The sequence below is a fragment of the Thalassophryne amazonica genome, chromosome 16 (genome assembly GCF_902500255.1).
Source record: "Thalassophryne amazonica chromosome 16, fThaAma1.1, whole genome shotgun sequence".
NCBI classification, from domain to species: Eukaryota; Metazoa; Chordata; class Actinopteri; order Batrachoidiformes; family Batrachoididae; genus Thalassophryne; species Thalassophryne amazonica.
In genome coordinates this window covers 82492457-82509768 of record NC_047118.1, presented here as the reverse complement: position 1 = coordinate 82509768, position 17312 = coordinate 82492457, and the positions used below count along the sequence as shown (strand labels likewise).

The window sequence follows — 17312 nt, the reverse complement described above, 5'->3', positions numbered from 1 at the left end:
ACGGTCACCTTGCCATGAAACAGCTGATCGTGGGTCATCACAGTGACCCTCATGGCTGCTCCACTGTCTTACCAGTTGTTGGGTCTTTCTCAGCTGGTTATTGAGGGTCTCCATGCTTGCCTGCTCCTCCTCAAGCTCCTCCTCCAGCTGCCTGACTTTAGTCTCCAGATGATGCTTTTCATCAGCCAGCAGGGACCTCAACAGAAGAAGGTGGAGGAAGAATGAAGCTACAGATGACATAATTACTGACTGAGTTCCTCATGAATACTTTACAGTGTGTTTCATCTTCACATGATTAAATTCAGGTGAAAATTAAGGGAAAGAACCCATTTGGCAATTTGTTTCATTATCTTCAAACTCTAGTTTGGACTCTGCTGTATTTGTGAAAAACAACAAAAAAGTGGACTTCAATTGATAGTCATGTAGACTTTGAGGTGCAGGTCTGAGGAACTCGAAAACAACTTTCTGCCTCTTCTATCAGAAAATAATCCTGGCCCTCTCTTGATGATCTGTGGCACGTGATCTAAAGTGAGTGAATATTATTGGGTTTTATTAATATTTTATTGAAATCCTAAACCTGATTTTGCCACTAATGATCCATCAACAGACCTTTTTGTGTCCCTAATATGATTAGAATTCATATGGTATAGTACTTTTCCAGCATAAATGAACATATAATTTTCTCTAGTGGTACAGGTACAAAAACATTTTATGTGTCGGAATTGTTGACATTAAAATTGGTTAAAAAAATAAAAGGAACAATATTATTACAATATAAAATACAATGAATTTAGTGGACATGATAGATAGATTCAGTGTCATCACAACAAAAAATAATCATAATAGCAGCAATTTAAAAATAAATAAATCACTTGACCAAAAAGGTATAGGCTGAAGCTTTGCTCATAATACTTACTGTTATAGCAGCTGTATTTCTAAATCGTCCAAACATATTCAAATTATCAATCAATCAATCAATCAATTTTTTTATATAGCGCCAAATCACAACAAACAGTTGCCCCAAGGCGCTTTATATTGTAAGGCAAGGCCATACAATAATTATGTAAAACCCCAACGGTCAAAACGACCCCCTGTGAGCAAGCACTTGGCTACAGTGGGAAGGAAAAACTCCCTTTTAACAGGAAGAAACCTCCAGCAGAACCAGGCTCAGGGAGGGGCAGTCTTCTGCTGGGACTGGTTGGGGCTGAGGGAGAGAACCAGGAAAAAGACATGCTGTGGAGGGGAGCAGAGATCGATCACTAATGATTAAATGCAGAGTGGTGCATACAGAGCAAAAAGAAAAAGAAACAGTGCATCATGGGAACCCCCCAGCAGTCTACGTCTATAGCAGCATAACTAAGGGATGGTTCAGGGTCACCTGATCCAGCCCTAACTATAAGCTTTAGCAAAAAGGAAAGTTTTAAGCCTAATCTTAAAAGTAGAGAGGGTGTCTGTCTCCCTGATCTGAATTGGGAGCTGGTTCCACAGGAGAGGAGCCTGAAAGCTGAAGGCTCTGCCTCCCATTCTACTCTTACAAACCCTAGGAACTACAAGTAAGCCTGCAGTCTGAGAGCGAAGCGCTCTATTGGGGTAATATGGTACTACGAGGTCCCTAAGATAAGATGGGACCTGATTATTCAAAACCTTATAAGTAAGAAGAAGAATTTTAAATTCTATTCTAGAATTAACAGGAAGCCAATGAAGAGAGGCCAATATGGGTGAGATATGCTCTCTCCTTCTAGTCCCCGTCAGTACTCTAGCTGCAGCATTTTGAATTAACTGAAGGCTTTTTAGGGAACTTTTAGGACAACCTGATAATAATGAATTACAATAGTCCAGCCTAGAGGAAATAAATGCATGAATTAGTTTTTCAGCATCACTCTGAGACAAGACCTTTCTGATTTTAGAGATATTGCGTAAATGCAAAAAAGCAGTCCTACATATTTGTTTAATATGCACTTTGAATGACATATCCTGATCAAAAATGACTCCAAGATTTCTCACAGTATTACTAGAGGTCAGGGTAATGCCATCCAGAGTAAGGATCTGGTTAGACACCATGTTTCTAAGATTTGTGGGGCCAAGTACAATAACTTCAGTTTTATCTGAGTTTAAAAGCAGGAAATTAGAGGTCATCCATGTCTTTATGTCTGTAAGACAATCCTGCAGTTTAGCTAATTGGTGTGTGTCCTCTGGCTTCATGGATAGATAAAGCTGGGTATCATCTGCGTAACAATGAAAATTTAAGCAATACCGTCTAATAATACTGCCTAAGGGAAGCATGTATAAAGTGAATAAAATTGGTCCTAGCACAGAACCTTGTGGAACTCCATAATTAACTTTAGTCTGTGAAGAAGATTCCCCATTTACATGAACAAATTGTAATCTATTAGACAAATATGATTCAAACCACCGCAGCGCAGTGCCTTTAATACCTATGGCATGCTCTAATCTCTGTAATAAAATTTTATGGTCAACAGTATCAAAAGCAGCACTGAGATCTAACAGAACAAGCACAGAGATGAGTCCACTGTCCGAGGCCATAAGAAGATCATTTGTAACCTTCACTAATGCTGTTTCTGTACTATGATGAATTCTAAAACCTGACTGAAACTCTTCAAATAGACCATTCCTCTGCAGATGATCAGTTAGCTGTTTTACAACTACCCTTTCAAGAATTTTTGAGAGAAAAGGAAGGTTGGAGATTGGCCTATAATTAGCTAAGATAGCTGGGTCAAGTGATGGCTTTTTAAGTAATGGTTTAATTACTGCCACCTTAAAAGCCTGTGGTACATAGCCAACTAACAAAGATAGATTGATCATATTTAAGATCGAAGCATTAAATAATGGTAGGGCTTCCTTGAGCAGCCTGGTAGGAATGGGGTCTAATAAACATGTTGATGGTTTGGATGAAGTAACTAATGAGAATAACTCAGACAGAACAATCGGAGAGAAAGAGTCTAACCAAATACCGGCATCACTGAAAGCAGCCAAAGATAACGATACGTCTTTGGGATGGTTATGAGTAATTTTTTCTCTAATAGTTAAAATTTTGTTAGCAAAGAAAGTCATGAAGTCATTACTAGTTAAAGTTAATGGAATACTCAGCTCAATAGAGCTCTGACTCTTTGTCAGCCTGGCTACAGTGCTGAAAAGAAACCTGGGGTTGTTCTTATTTTCTTCAATTAGTGATGAGTAGAAAGATGTCCTAGCTTTACGAAGGGCTTTTTTATAGAGCAACAGACTCTTTTTCCAGGCTAAGTGAAGATCTTCTAAATTAGTGAGACGCCATTTCCTCTCCAACTTACGGGTTATCTGCTTTAAGCTACGAGTTTGTGAGTTATACCACGGAGTCAGACACTTCTGATTTAAAGCTCTCTTTTTCAGAGGAGCTACAGCATCCAAAGTTGTCTTCAATGAGGATGTAAAACTATTGACGAGATACTCTATCTCCCTTACAGAGTTTAGGTAGCTACTCTGCACTGTGTTGGTATATGGCATTAGAGAACATAAAGAAGGAATCATATCCTTAAACCTAGTTACAGCGCTTTCTGAAAGACTTCTAGTGTAATGAAACTTATTCCCCACTGCTGGGTAGTCCATCAGAGTAAATGTAAATGTTATTAAGAAATGATCAGACAGAAGGGAGTTATCAGGGAATACTGTTAAGTCTTCTATTTCCATACCATAAGTCAGAACAAGATCTAAGATATGATTAAAGTGGTGGGTGGACTCATTTACTTTTTGAGCAAAGCCAATAGAGTCTAATAATAGATTAAATGCAGTGTTGAGGCTGTCATTCTCAGCATCTGTGTGGATGTTAAAATCGCCCACTATAATTATCTTATCTGAGCTAAGCACTAAGTCAGACAAAAGGTCTGAAAATTCACAGAGAAACTCACAGTAACGACCAGGTGGACGATAGATAATAACAAATAAAACTGGTTTTTGGGACTTCCAATTTGGATGGACAAGACTAAGAGACAAGCTTTCAAATGAATTAAAGCTCTGTCTGGGTTTTGGATTAATTAATAAGCTGGAATGGAAGATTGCTGCTAATCCTCCACCCCGGCCCGTGCTACGAGCATTCTGACAGTTAGTGTGACTCGGGGGTGTTGACTCATTTAAACTAACATATTCATCCTGCTGTAACCAGGTTTCTGTTAGGCAGAATAAATCAATATGTTGATCAATTATTATATCATTTACCAACAGGGACTTAGAAGAGAGAGACCTAATGTTTAATAGACCACATTTAACTGTTTTAGTCTGTGGTGCAGTTGAAGGTGCTATATTATTTTTTCTTTTTGAATTTTTATGCTTAAATAGATTTTTGCTGGTTATTGGTAGTCTGGGAGCAGGCACCGTCTCTACAGGGATGGGGTAATGAGGGGAATTGAGGTGGGCCCTGTGAAAGCAGCATGTGGAATTGAGATGGGGCCTGTAAAGGCAGCACGTGGAATTGAGGTGGGGCCTGTGAAAACAGCACGTGGAATTGAGGTGGGGCACATGAACGCAGCACGTGGAATTGAGATGGGGCCTGTGAAGGCAGCACGTGGAATTGAGATGGGGCCTGTGAAGGCAGCACGTGGAATTGAGGTGGGGCCTGTGAAGGCAGCACGTGGAATTGAGGTGGGGCACATGAACGCAGCACGTGGAATTGAGGTGGGGCACATGAACGCAGCACGTGGAATTGAGGTGGGGCCTGTGAAGGCAGCACGTGGAATTGAGATGGGGCCTGTGAAGGCAGCACGTGGAATTGAGGTGGGGCCTGTGAAAGCAGCACGTGGAATTGAGGTGGGCCCTGTGAAAGCAGCATGTGGAATTGAGATGGGGCACATGAACGCAGCACGTGGAATTGAAGTGGGGCCTGTGAAGGCAGCACGTGGAATTCAGATGGGGCACATGAACGCAGCACGTGGAATTGAGGTGGGGCCTGTGAAGGCAGCACGTGGAATTGAGATGGGGCACATGAACGCAGCACGTGGAATTGAGATGGGGCCTGTGAAGGCAGCACGTGGAATTGAAGTGGGGCCTGTGAAGGCAGCACGTGGAATTGAGGTGGGGCCTGTGAAGGCAGCACGTGGAATTGAGATGGGGCCTGTGAAGGCAGCACGTGGAATTGAGGTGGGGCCTGTGAAGGCAGCACGTGGAATTGAGATGGGGCCTGTGAAGGCAGCACGTGGAATTGAGATGGGGCCTGTGAAGGCAGCACGTGGAATTGTGGTGGGGCCTGTGAAAACAGCACGTGGAATTGAGGTGGGGCACATGAACGCAGCACGTGGAATTGAGATGGGGCACATGAACGCAGCGCGTGGAATTGAGATGGGGCCTGTGAAGGTAGCACGTGGAATTGAGGTGGGGCCTGTGAAGGCAGTACGTGGAATTCAGGTGGGGCCCGTGAAGGCAGCATGTGGAATTGAGATGGGGCACATGAACTCAGCACATGGAATTGAGATGGGGCCTGTGAAGGTAGCACGTGGAATTGAGGTGGGGCCTGTGAAGGCAGCACGTGGAATTCAGGTGGGGCACATGAACGCAGCACGTGGAATTGAGATGGGGCACATGAACGCAGCACGTGGAATTGAGATGGCGCCTGTGAAGGCAGCATGTGGAATTGAAGTGGGGCCTGTGAAAACAGCACGTGGAATTGAGGTGGGGCCTGTGAAGGCAGCACGTGCAATTGAGATGGGGCCTGTGAAGGCAGCACGTGGAATTGAGGTGGGGCCTGTGAAGGTAGCACGTGGAATTGAGATGGGGCCTGTGAAGGCAGCACGTGGAATTGAGGTGGGGCCTGTGAAGGCAGCACGTGGAATTGAGATGGGGCCTGTGAAGGCAGCACGTGGAATTTAGATGGGGCCTGTGAAGGCAGCACGTGGAATTGAGGTGGGGCCTGTGAAGGCAGCACGTGGAATTTAGATGGGGCCTGTGAAGGCAGCACGTGGAATTGAAGTGGGGCCTGTGAAGGCAGCACGTGGAATTGAAGTGGGGCCTGTGAAGGCAGCATGTGGAATTGAGGTGGGGCCTGTGAAGGCAGCATGTGGAATTGAGGTGGGGCCTGTGAACGCAGCACGTGGAATTGAGATGGGGCCTGTGAAGGCAGCACGTGGAATTGAGATGGGGCCTGTGAAGGCAGCACGTGGAATTGAAGTGGGGCCTGTGAAGGCAGCATGTGGAATTGAGGTGGGGCCTGTGAACGCAGCACGTGGAATTGAAGTGGGGCCTGTGAAGGCAGCATGTGGAATTGAGGTGGGGCCTGTGAAGGCAGCATGTGGAATTGAGGTGGGGCCTGTGAACGCAGCACGTGGAATTGAGATGGGGCCTGTGAAGGCAGCATGTGGAATTGAGGTGGGGCCTGTGAAGGCAGCATGTGGAATTGAGGTGGGGCCTGTGAAGGCAGCATGTGGAATTGAGGTGGGGCACATGAACGCAGCATGTGGAATTGACGTGAGGTCCGTGAAGGCACCATGGCGGCACTGACTCCTCCCCGTCCTCGGCTTCACTTCCTGCTAACTTGGTGTCGGTGTTTTACTCGCATTCTTTCTGAGAAGAACTCGGTGTTTTCTGAAGCGGACTCCGCGCTCACCTGTAAGTGTTCGCTGTTTGAAGATGATTCTGGGAGCTTGTTTTTATCTTTGAGCGGCAGGCCGAGCTGAGCTGTTAGCCTGTGAGCGCTTATATAAATGTGTTACTTTTTTTGTGTCGCCAACACGTCTGAAATGTCACCAAACGAGAGGAGCGAACGTGAGGCTGCTGCGGGACTGAAAACGTGCTATTAAAACGTGGATTAGCTCCAAAGGTCTCACTCATCCAGGAAGGAGAAAAAACAAAGAAACATTTGTTTTAGTGGTGAAACCTTTTGAAAAGCAACAAAATGTCCAGTTTCTGTTTAGCACCTAAACTGAGTTTATTGACAAGCTGTCAGAGTGGAGGGGGCGTGGCTTCGCTGTGACGGTGGTGGTCTGTTAAAACAGCAGAAATAATAAAGGGGCTTCATTTAGAGCCGGTCTTCTGTCGAGATGAGGTTCCTCGCGTAACTGCATATGTGTGCACTGAAAAAATTACTTGATGAAGTTCGCTTATTTTGATGGGTAAGTAAATGTATAAATTGTTCATCCGTACGTAATAATGTATAAAATCTACTCACTATAAAACGATAAGTATTTTTAACCTGGAGTTAGCTTATTTAGACAGGCAAAATATACATATACATACATTTATGCGCCTAACGTAAAATACAGAAAATGTTTTACTTACTAGGCTATAAATACACTGAATACAATTAATAAAAAAAAAATTGACATTAAAAAACAACAAAAAAAAAAACACAAAATGCGCATGCGCAGTTGCACGTCGAGCGAGTTACATAATCTCCCCATGTGCAGTTGCGCGACGCACCTCATCTCGACGGGACACTGGTGACGAAAACCGAACGGTCCGCCCCCACCCACCGACTTTGTTGTTTTTGTGCAAATATTGTTCATTTTGAAATGGATGCCTGCAACATGTTTCAAAAAAGCTTGGTATGTTTCCCATTGTGTTACATCACCTTTCCTTCTTTTTTTTTCCAACATATGTTTATTAATTTTTTCTTTTTACACAAAACAAAAACAGAACCAAATATATAACAACAACAACAACAACAACACCCCAGCTCAAAATCAAAAGTGCCAGACTCATAAAAAAAAAAAAAGTTTAGAAAGGAATCACGGGCATTCCACTATTGGTAAAATGACCTTTGTATATCACAGAAAGCCCCGCAAAAAAATAGCTGCCAAATCCAGACCAACATACCGCAAATAAGGGTCCCATATTTTATAGAACGCATCTTCCCTATTATATAGCTTACTCATTAGGAAGTCCAGTGAAATGTATTCAAGAACAGTCCGCTGCCACTGTGTTCTTGATGTGGCTTTGTCTATAATCCAGTTTGAGAGGACACATTTCCTAGCACAGAAAGTAAGCATCATGTAAAGTTGTCTTTCACATTTCTTCTTAATGTTATTTGTCATTCCCAGCAACATATACAATGGGTTACATTCAGTAATAATAGAAAGGATCTTGTCCAATTCACCTTTTATACTAAACCAAAATTGTTGTATTTTTCTACAGGACCAAAGACAGTGAGTGAGGTTACCCACCTCTGTTTTACACTTAGGGCAGAGCGGAGAAAGGTCTGAATTAAATCTGTGACGCTGAGAAGGAGATATATGGACACGATGCAAAATCTTAAGTTGCATTGCTTTTACCCTATTACACACACTCAAAGACCCTGCGTTCTCCCAGGTTTCATTCCAGGCCTCGTTACTGATCACCAAAGCTAACTCCCTCTCCCATGTCCCCTTCAAATGAGCCAAATCTGAGCCTTCATATTCTCTTAATAAACCATAGCAAATCTTAATAGAGCTTTTAAGTTTAGGCTGAAATAATTGTTTTTCACAGTCGGTGACAGTTTGGTTGGCAAGTATAGTTGTGTTCTTTAGGATATAATCTCTCACTTGCAGGTACCGAAAAAAGTCACGTCTGTGAATTCCATATTTATTTACTAACTGGTCAAAGGACATTAGGTTTGATCCGTCCATCAAATCAGAAAGGATAGAGATGCCTTTTTCTGCCCACACAGGAAAACCAGAGTCCAAAGTCCCAGGCCGGAAAAGGGGATTGCCACATAACGGAGTGAAGAGAGATGTTAAGTCAGACCTACCCTCCATCTTTTGAATTATTTGCCAAGCTCTGACAGTACATAAAGTGAGAGGGTTACTACAGGATATTTTTAGAATTTTACCTTTTTTCAGGAATAGTAAATTTTTCAGAGGGAGGTTGGACATGGAACTTTCTATATCAGCCAGAGAGAGACAGGTTCTTCCACCCAGTCCGCCGCTACACACATAAGGGCATTAAGCTGACACTTTCTTATGTCTGGGAGATCAAGTCCCCCCTTTGAAGATGCGCTCAAAGAGAGAGGTGAAATTACATTTATATATCTGATCAAAAGCAGATGTAATCTTAATCCCTAAATAGACAAAGCCCTCTGCAGACCAATTAAAAGGAAATGGAAAAGGGACCTGAGGTTTTTCTTTTAAAGTGCCCAGCGGCATCGCTTCTGATTTATTAAAATTGATTCTGTAACCGGAGATGTCGCTGAATTTGTTAATTGTCTTGATGAGTGAGGGCACAGATATTTCAGGTTGGGTCAATACAACCAGAACGTCATCAGCATGTAAAGTGATTTTGTGCTGTCTTTGTCCTAGACTCAGGCCGTGGATGTCCTTCCGGGCTCTCACCGCCTCCTCTAGCGGCTCTACTGCCAGGGCAAAAAGTAAAGGGGAGAGGGGGCAGCCCTGCCTAGTCCCCCTCAAAACACAAAAATTGGGGGACCGCAACCCATTAGTAAGAACTTCTATACAGAAGCCTAATCGAACTTATAAAATTTTCACTTAAACCAAATTGCCGCAAAGTAAAAAACAGATAGCACCATTCAACGTGGTCGAATGCCTTTTCAGCATCGAGTGAGACCACTATGCCAGGCACTGATTTTTGATTGAAAAACTGGATTGTTTTCAACAGTCTGCGCACATTGTTATGCGAGCTACGACCCTTAATGAAACCTGTTTGATCTTTATTAATTAGAGAGGGAAGTACACGTTTGAGACGCCTCGCAAGAATTTTGGAAAGGAGTTTCAAATCCACGTTCAATAAAGAAATTGGCCTATAAGAGGCGCAGTCTTCAGGTGCTTTATCCTTTTTCAGTATAAGGGATATATTTGCCTCTCTTAAAGAGCTAGGTAGCAGGCCTTTCTTAAGAGTCATTATACATATTAAGCAATGGGTCAACTAGTATATCTCAAAATTCTTTATAGAATTCAGCACCAAGGCCGTCTGGCCCAGCTACTTTGCCTGCCTGCAACTCTTTTATGGCATCCAACACCTCCTTTTTTGATATGGGACAATCCAAGTTTAACTTCTGGTCTTCAGTCAATTTAGGAAGATTAAGAGAGGAGAAAAAGGCATCCATTAACTCAGGAGCGTTGATATGTATTTGAGATTTGTAAAGATTTTCATAGAATTTTTTAAAGACATCATTGATTGTGGCAGTATCAAAAAATTGTTTTCCATTTGCATCTTTAATCGAAGAAATAGCCTGGGAGTCTGATTTCTTCCTTGTCAAATATGCTAAGTATTTCCCCGGCTTGTCACCATGTTCATATAACCTTTGCCTTGCGAATCTAATTTTAGTCTCTGCTTCCTTTGTCAATAGACAATCCAGTGATGAACGGAGAGCAGCAATTTATAGTTTATATGCGGAGGATTTTTAAGGTATTCCTCTTCCGCACGTTTCAGTTTACTTTCTAAAATCGTCCTCTGTTCAGCCTGTCTACGCCTTTTATTCTTTGTATATGAAGTAATGAGCCCTCTTGAATAAGCCTTTGATGTCTCCCAAAGTAATGACGAATTATCTGTAGAAGGTATATTAATTAATAAAACTGTGTGAATTCTTCAGTAAAGTAAGTTATGAATTTGTGATCATACAAAATGGAGTCGTCGAAGTGCCAACGTCTATTCTGAGGGGACAAGCTCCCAATATTACAATTAATGAAGACTGCAGCGTGGTCAGATATGACTATGTTACCGATCGAGCTGGACAAGATTGATGGTAATATACGGTTCGGAACAAAAAAATAATCTATTCTCGTATAACACGAGTGCACTCTGGAGAAAAAAGTGAATTCTTTGTCTGCTAAATGTTGTGTCCTCCACACATCTACGTAGTCCAGCTCCACACATAAAGTGGAAAGAGCTTTGGCTTGGGGTAGAAGATATGATTTACCCTGAAGAGATTTATCCATAATTGGGTTTAGATGACAGTTGAAATCACCTCCAACAAGAGTTCCTGACATTTAGTTCTACCAGTTTTGTAAAAGCAGAGACCAGAAAGTCCCCAGGGTTACCTGGTGGGTGATAGATATTCATAAAAGCAACTTCTACATCACCTTTCCTTCTAACAACACTCAATAAGCGTTTGGGAACTGAGGACACTAATTGTTGAAGCTTTGTGGGTGGAATTCTTTCCCATTCTTGCTTGATGTATGACTTCAGTTGTTCAACAGTCCGGGGTCTCCGTTGTCGTATTTTGCGCTTCATAATGCGCCGCACATTTTCAATGGGCGACAGGTCTGGACTGCAGGTAGGCCAGTCTAGTACCTGCACTCTTTACTGTGAAGCCACGCTGTTGTAACATGTGCATAATGTGGCTTGGCATTGTCTTGATGAAACAAGCAGGGACTCCCTGAAAAAGACGTTGCTTGGATGGCAGCATGTGTTGCTCCAAAACCTGGATGTACCTTTCAGCATTGATGGTGCCATCACAGATGTGTAAGTTGTCCATGTCATGGGCACTAACACACCCCCATACCATCACAGATGCTGGCTTTTGAACTTTGTGCTGGTAACAATCTGGATGGTCTTTTTCCTCTTTTGTCCAGAGGACACGACGTCCATGATTTTTAAAAACAATTTGAAATGTGGACTCATCAGACCACAGCACACTTTTCCACTTTGCGTCTGTCCATTTCAAATGAGCTCGGACCCAGAGAAGGCGGCGGTGTTTCTGGATGTTGTTGATGTTTGACTTTCACTTTGCATGGTAGAGTTTTAACTTGCACTTGTAGATGTAGCGACGAACTGTGTTAACTGACAATGGTTTTCTGAAGTGTTCCTGAGCCCACATGGTAAGATCCTTTACACAATGATGTCAGTTTTTAATGCAGTTCTACCTGAGGGATCGAAGGTCATGGGCATTCAATGTTGGTTTTCGGCCTTGCCGTTTACATGTAGAAAGTTCTCCAGAGTATCTGAATCCTCTGATTATATTATGGACTGTAGATGATGGAATCCCTAAATTCCTTGCAATTGAACATTGAGAAACATTGTTCTTAAACTGTTGGACTATTTTTTTTCACACAGTTGTTCACAAAGTGGTGATCCTCACCCCATCTTTGCTTGTAAACGGCTGAGCCTTTTGGGGATGCTCCTTTTATACCCAATTATGACACTCACCTGTTTGCAATTAACCTGTTCATCTGTGGATTTCCCAGTCTTTTGTTGCCCCTGTCCCAGCTTTTTTGAAACGTGTTGCAGGCATCCATTTCAAAATGAGCAAATATTTGCACAAAAACAAAAAAGTTTATCAGTTTGAACATTAAATATCTTGTCTTGGTGGTGTATTCAATTGAATATAGGTTGAAGAGGATTTGCAAATCATTGGATTCTGTATTTATTTATATTTTACACAATGTCCCAACTCCATTGGAATTGGGGAAAAATGTCTTCAAAAGTCAAACTTTAATCTGGGTCTGTTGTGGGGAACCATGTCTCAACCCCCCCAACCCTAACCTGCCCATGGTCCCTTCCCGCATGGATTCTCCCCTGGCTTACTGTTTGAGCAGGAAGAATGGATAATGTTTATTAATGCAGAAAACTCGACCAGATTGACAGGTAAGTTTTATCAGTATTTTTTACGTCATGGCATCCTCAGAGACTTTAGGCCCATTTGTGTGGACAAAAAAGTGTTACTATTTTCGCATTGCAGATCAGCTGTTTTTAACGAGGGCATGCACAGAGCGGCACAGAGTTTTAAAGGAAAAAAGGGAAAAAAAATGTCTTTTTAAAACCATAGCTCTGAGTGTCACAGCGCTTTGAGAGAGAACTGTTTTTCAACTTGGACCTGCTGCACAGTGGATGCAGCTCGGTGCAGCAGTTCACTGAAAGTGGACAGTTCAGACCTCCACCTGCATCTTGTCGGGAACGCCTGTTTTAAACCTGCGATCGGCCCACAATACAAAAATAATAGTAACGCACAGTGACTCAGAAGTAATTTTAATATGATTACTGATTTGGAAAGATTAATGCGTTAGATTACTTGCTACCAAAAAAAGCAGTCAGATTAGAGTAATGGGCCTTTCACACTGAATACGTCAGATGTGTCAAATGCGTCAAAAATCGGTCTAAAAAGCATTATTTCAATGACACGCGTTGCGTTTTAGATGCGTCAGATGCATCGCGTCAAAAGCCGAGCTAAACCGACGCATCTGACGGGAGCGCACATTGCCACTTGTCAGCAGGCTGACGGAGTCAAAGTTCAATCCAATCCAACTTCCAACTTGCTGAGCTGTGACATACCTTTGCGTTGTCCAATAGGAACGACGTGTCGGGCCAAAACACGGAAGACGGGTGGCAGAAACCACTGAAAAAAAACTACAAAATGGACGGTGTAGAATCTGATCTGTGCAAAACATATGTGTCACAGGGCCTCCTCATTGATGGAGCAGTTTTCTGAAGAAAATCCTTCGAAATGTTTTTTTGTTGTTGTTACCCTCATTATTTCTGATTATTGTTAAAAAAAAAAGTTTAGAACACTTGTAATTAAAATAGCTAAATAAATCAATAAATGGTTCTTTAGAAACCTTTTGTCTGTAAATTAAAACCACCTGTTATTTCAGATTATTTCATTTCTTGTTTAACATAAGGAACCTCGGACATTTATTTTTAGACAAATAAAATAACATGGAAACTTGTACATTTTTTTTTAAGTCTGGTAGATTATTTATATCTCATTTCAACCAGAAAAACAGACACTAAATAAATACAAATGTTTATTATAAATGCAACAGGAAATAATTTAACAATGACTGCAGTGTGATTGTAAAGTAGGATTTCTGTGACATAAACCTTATGATGATTTTTTTTTAATGGTCATTTCAACTTGTAATTTCGCCAAAATCTGTAATTGCCTTTAATGTTGTTATCAGGACAGAGTCATTTCTAAAATATGAATTTGAGCACAATAAGTGATTAGCTTCTACCTGTGCAAATGTCTTTGGACGTTGATTTCGTGGACATTCTTAATGATCCGTTCATTTATTGTTAAAATATAAAATGAAACAGCTTTTTAAAAAATAATAAAATAGTTGCTGTTGAAAGAGCCTTTTATTTAGAAGCAGGTGATGTTCTGCTGGATTCTTGGAACCAGATGAAGGTCTCTTCTGCAGTTTTGACCTCTGTTGGTGTTGCTGAAGAGCAGAGATGTTTTCTTTCGACTGGACTTTGTGGTGTTCAGCTCATCAATGGAAGTTTGGTTGTCTGCACAGCAAATGTTCCTGATTGGGACAAATAAAAATATTTCTTTAAATATAAAGAAACACTAAACAGTTTATATATATAAAAGGAAAAAAAAAACAGGAAAAAAACAATGGAAAAAAAACGCCAGACAAAAGTTATTTAAAGTTGAGCTTTTGTGGTGTCTGAAAAAAGCTGTCGCTTTATTTCGTAAAAATAAAAGACTGAACCATTTAGAAATTAAAGTGTTCACTCAGATCAACTGTGCTAAAAGGCTACGCTAACGTTAGCCGATCATTAAACCTTCACAGTTCAGTAAACGTCACTTTTTATTTTATTTTATCCTCACCTCGATAAAGCTGCAGAACTAAACTCCGTTGGTCAAACTGGGACTTCACATATATCCAAAAAGTGGGAGATTTAGGACAGGCCCATAACACGTCCCTGAGTAATGGGACTTTCACACTGAATACGTCAGGCCAATCCGTCAACGTGTCGGACGGATCCGACGCATGATGTCAGACGCGTCGCTTTGGAAGTGGCAAAAAAAAAAAAAGGGGGGTGGGGGACGGAGATTGCCACGTCACACTCTGGCTGTTTCCACAACCTGAAAAAAGTTCAGCGATCGCCATCTTGAATTTGCGTCGCCTGAACCACAAAAAAAGCTTTAAAAAACAGCAGGAAAAGCTTTTTTTTCAGATACTTTTCGGAGTGACGCCGACCGAGGGAGGACTGTCGACTTGGTGGGATATCGATCGAACCGCAACAGCGGGCTGACCCGCACGGAGAAGCCGGCCTTCAGGCATCATCACTGGGCAGACCGAGGCAAACCCACTCAGTCCGAAATCTCCCACTTTTTGGATATATGTGAAGTCCCAGTTTGACCAACGGAGTTTAGTTCTGCAGCTTTATCGAGGTAAGAATAAAATAAAAATAAAAAGTGACGTTTACTGAACTGCTGTGAAGGTTTAATGATCAGCTAACGTTAGCGAGCCTTTTAGCACAGTTGATCTGAGTGAACACTTTAATTTGTAAATGGTTCAGTCTTTTTATTTTTACCAAATAAAGCGACAGCTTTTTCAGACACCACAAAAGCTCAACTTTAAATAACTTATTTTTTTGGGCGTTTTTTTCCATCGTGTTTCCTCCTTTTTTTATATATATAAACTGTTTAGTGTTTCTTTATATTTAAAGAAATATTTTTATTTGTCCCAATCAGGAACATTTGCTGTGCAGACAACCAAACTTCCATTGATGAGCTGAACACCACTAAGTCCAGTCGAAAGAAAATATCTCTGCTTTTCAGCAACACCAATCAATCAATCAATCAATTTTTTTTATATAGCGCCAAATCACAACAAACAGTTGCCCCAAGGCGCTTTATATTGTAAGGCAAGGCCATACAATAATTATGTAAAACCCCAACGGTCAAAACGACCCCCTGTGAGCAAGCACTTGGCTACAGTGGAAAGGAAAAACCTCCCTTTTAACAGGAAGAAACCTCCAGCAGAACCAGGCTCAGGGAGGGGCAGTCTTCTGCTGGGACTGGTTGGGGCTGAGGGAGAGAACCAGGAAAAAGACATGCTGTGGAGGGGAGCAGAGATCGATCACTAATGATTAATGCAGAGTGGTGCATACAGAGCAAAAAGAGAAAGAAACAGTGCATCATGGGAACCCCCCAGCAGTCTACGTCTATAGCAGCATAACTAAGGGATGGTTCAGGGTCACCTGATCCAGCCCTAACTATAAGCTTTAGCAAAAAGGAAAGTTTTAAGCCTAATCTTAAAAGTAGAGAGGGTGTCTGTCTCCCTGATCTGAATTGGGAGCTGGTTCCACAGGAGAGGAGCCTGAAAGCTGAAGGCTCTGCCTCCCATTCTACTCTTACAAACCCTAGGAACTACAAGTAAGCCTGCAGTCTGAGAGCGAAGCGCTCTATTGGGGTGATATGGTACTATGAGGTCCCTAAGATAAGATGGGACCTGATTATTCAAAACCTTATAAGTAAGAAGAAGAATTTTAAATTCTATTCTAGAATTAACAGGAAGCCAATGAAGAGAGGCCAATATGGGTGAGATATGCTCTCTCCTTCTAGTCCCCGTCCGTACTCTAGCTGCAGCATTTTGAATTAACTGAAGGCTTTTAGGGAACTTTTAGGACAACCTGATAATAATGAATTACAATAGTCCAGCCTAGAGGAATAAATGCATGAATTAGTTTTTCAGCATCACTCTGAGACAAGACCTTTCTGATTTTAGAGATATTGCGTAAATGCAAAAAAGCAGTCCTACATATTTGTTTAATATGCGCTTTGAATGACATATCCTGATCAAAAATGACTCCAAGATTTCTCACAGTATTACTAGAGGTCAGGGTAATGCCATCCAGAGTAAGGATCTGGTTAGACACCATGTTTCTAAGATTTGTGGGGCCAAGTACAATAACTTCAGTTTTATCTGAGTTTAAAAGCAGGAAATTAGAGGTCATCCATGTCTTTGTCTGTAAGACAATCCTGCAGTTTAGCTAATTGGTGTGTGTCCTCTGGCTTAATGGATAGATAAAGCTGGGTATCATCTGCGTACAATGAAAATTTAAGCAATACCGTCTAATAATACTGCCTAAGGGAAGCATGTATAAAGTGAATAAAATTGGTCCTAGCACAGAACCTTGTGGAACTCCATAATTAACTTAGTCTGTGAGAAGATTCCCCATTTACATGAACAAATTGTAATCTATTAGACAAATATGATTCAAACCACCACAGAGCGCAGTGCCTTTAATACCTATGGCATGCTCTAATCTCTGTAATAAAATTTTAATGGTCACAGTATCAAAAGCAGCACTGAGGGCTAACAGAAAAAGCACAGAGATGAGTCCACTGTCCGAGGCCATAACAAGATCATTTGTAACCTTCACTAATGCTGTTTCTGTACTATGATGAATTCTAAAACCTGACTGAAACTCTTCAAATAGACCATTCCTCTGCAGATGATCAGTTAGCTGTTTTACAACTACCCTTTCAAGAATTTTGAGAGAAAAGGAGAGGTCAAAACTGCAGAAGAGAACCTTCATCTGGTCCAGAGAATCCAAGCAGAACATCACCTACTTCTAAATAAAAGGCTCTTTGAACAGCAACTATTTTATTATTTTTAAAAAAGCTGTTTCTTTTTTTTTTTACTTTTATTTGTAAATATTTAAAC

General features: G+C 41.5%; 1 protein-coding gene across 1 annotated transcript in view; it reads right to left on the bottom strand.

The window, feature by feature from the left end:
- Nucleotides 1–17312, bottom strand: part of LOC117528774 (myosin-11-like) — a 392454-nt gene that overhangs the window by 59426 nt on the left and 315716 nt on the right. The window contains 2 exon segments of the mRNA XM_034191402.1: nt 73–227; nt 9131–9354. Coding sequence (XP_034047293.1) covers nt 73–227; nt 9131–9354 — 379 coding nt within the window.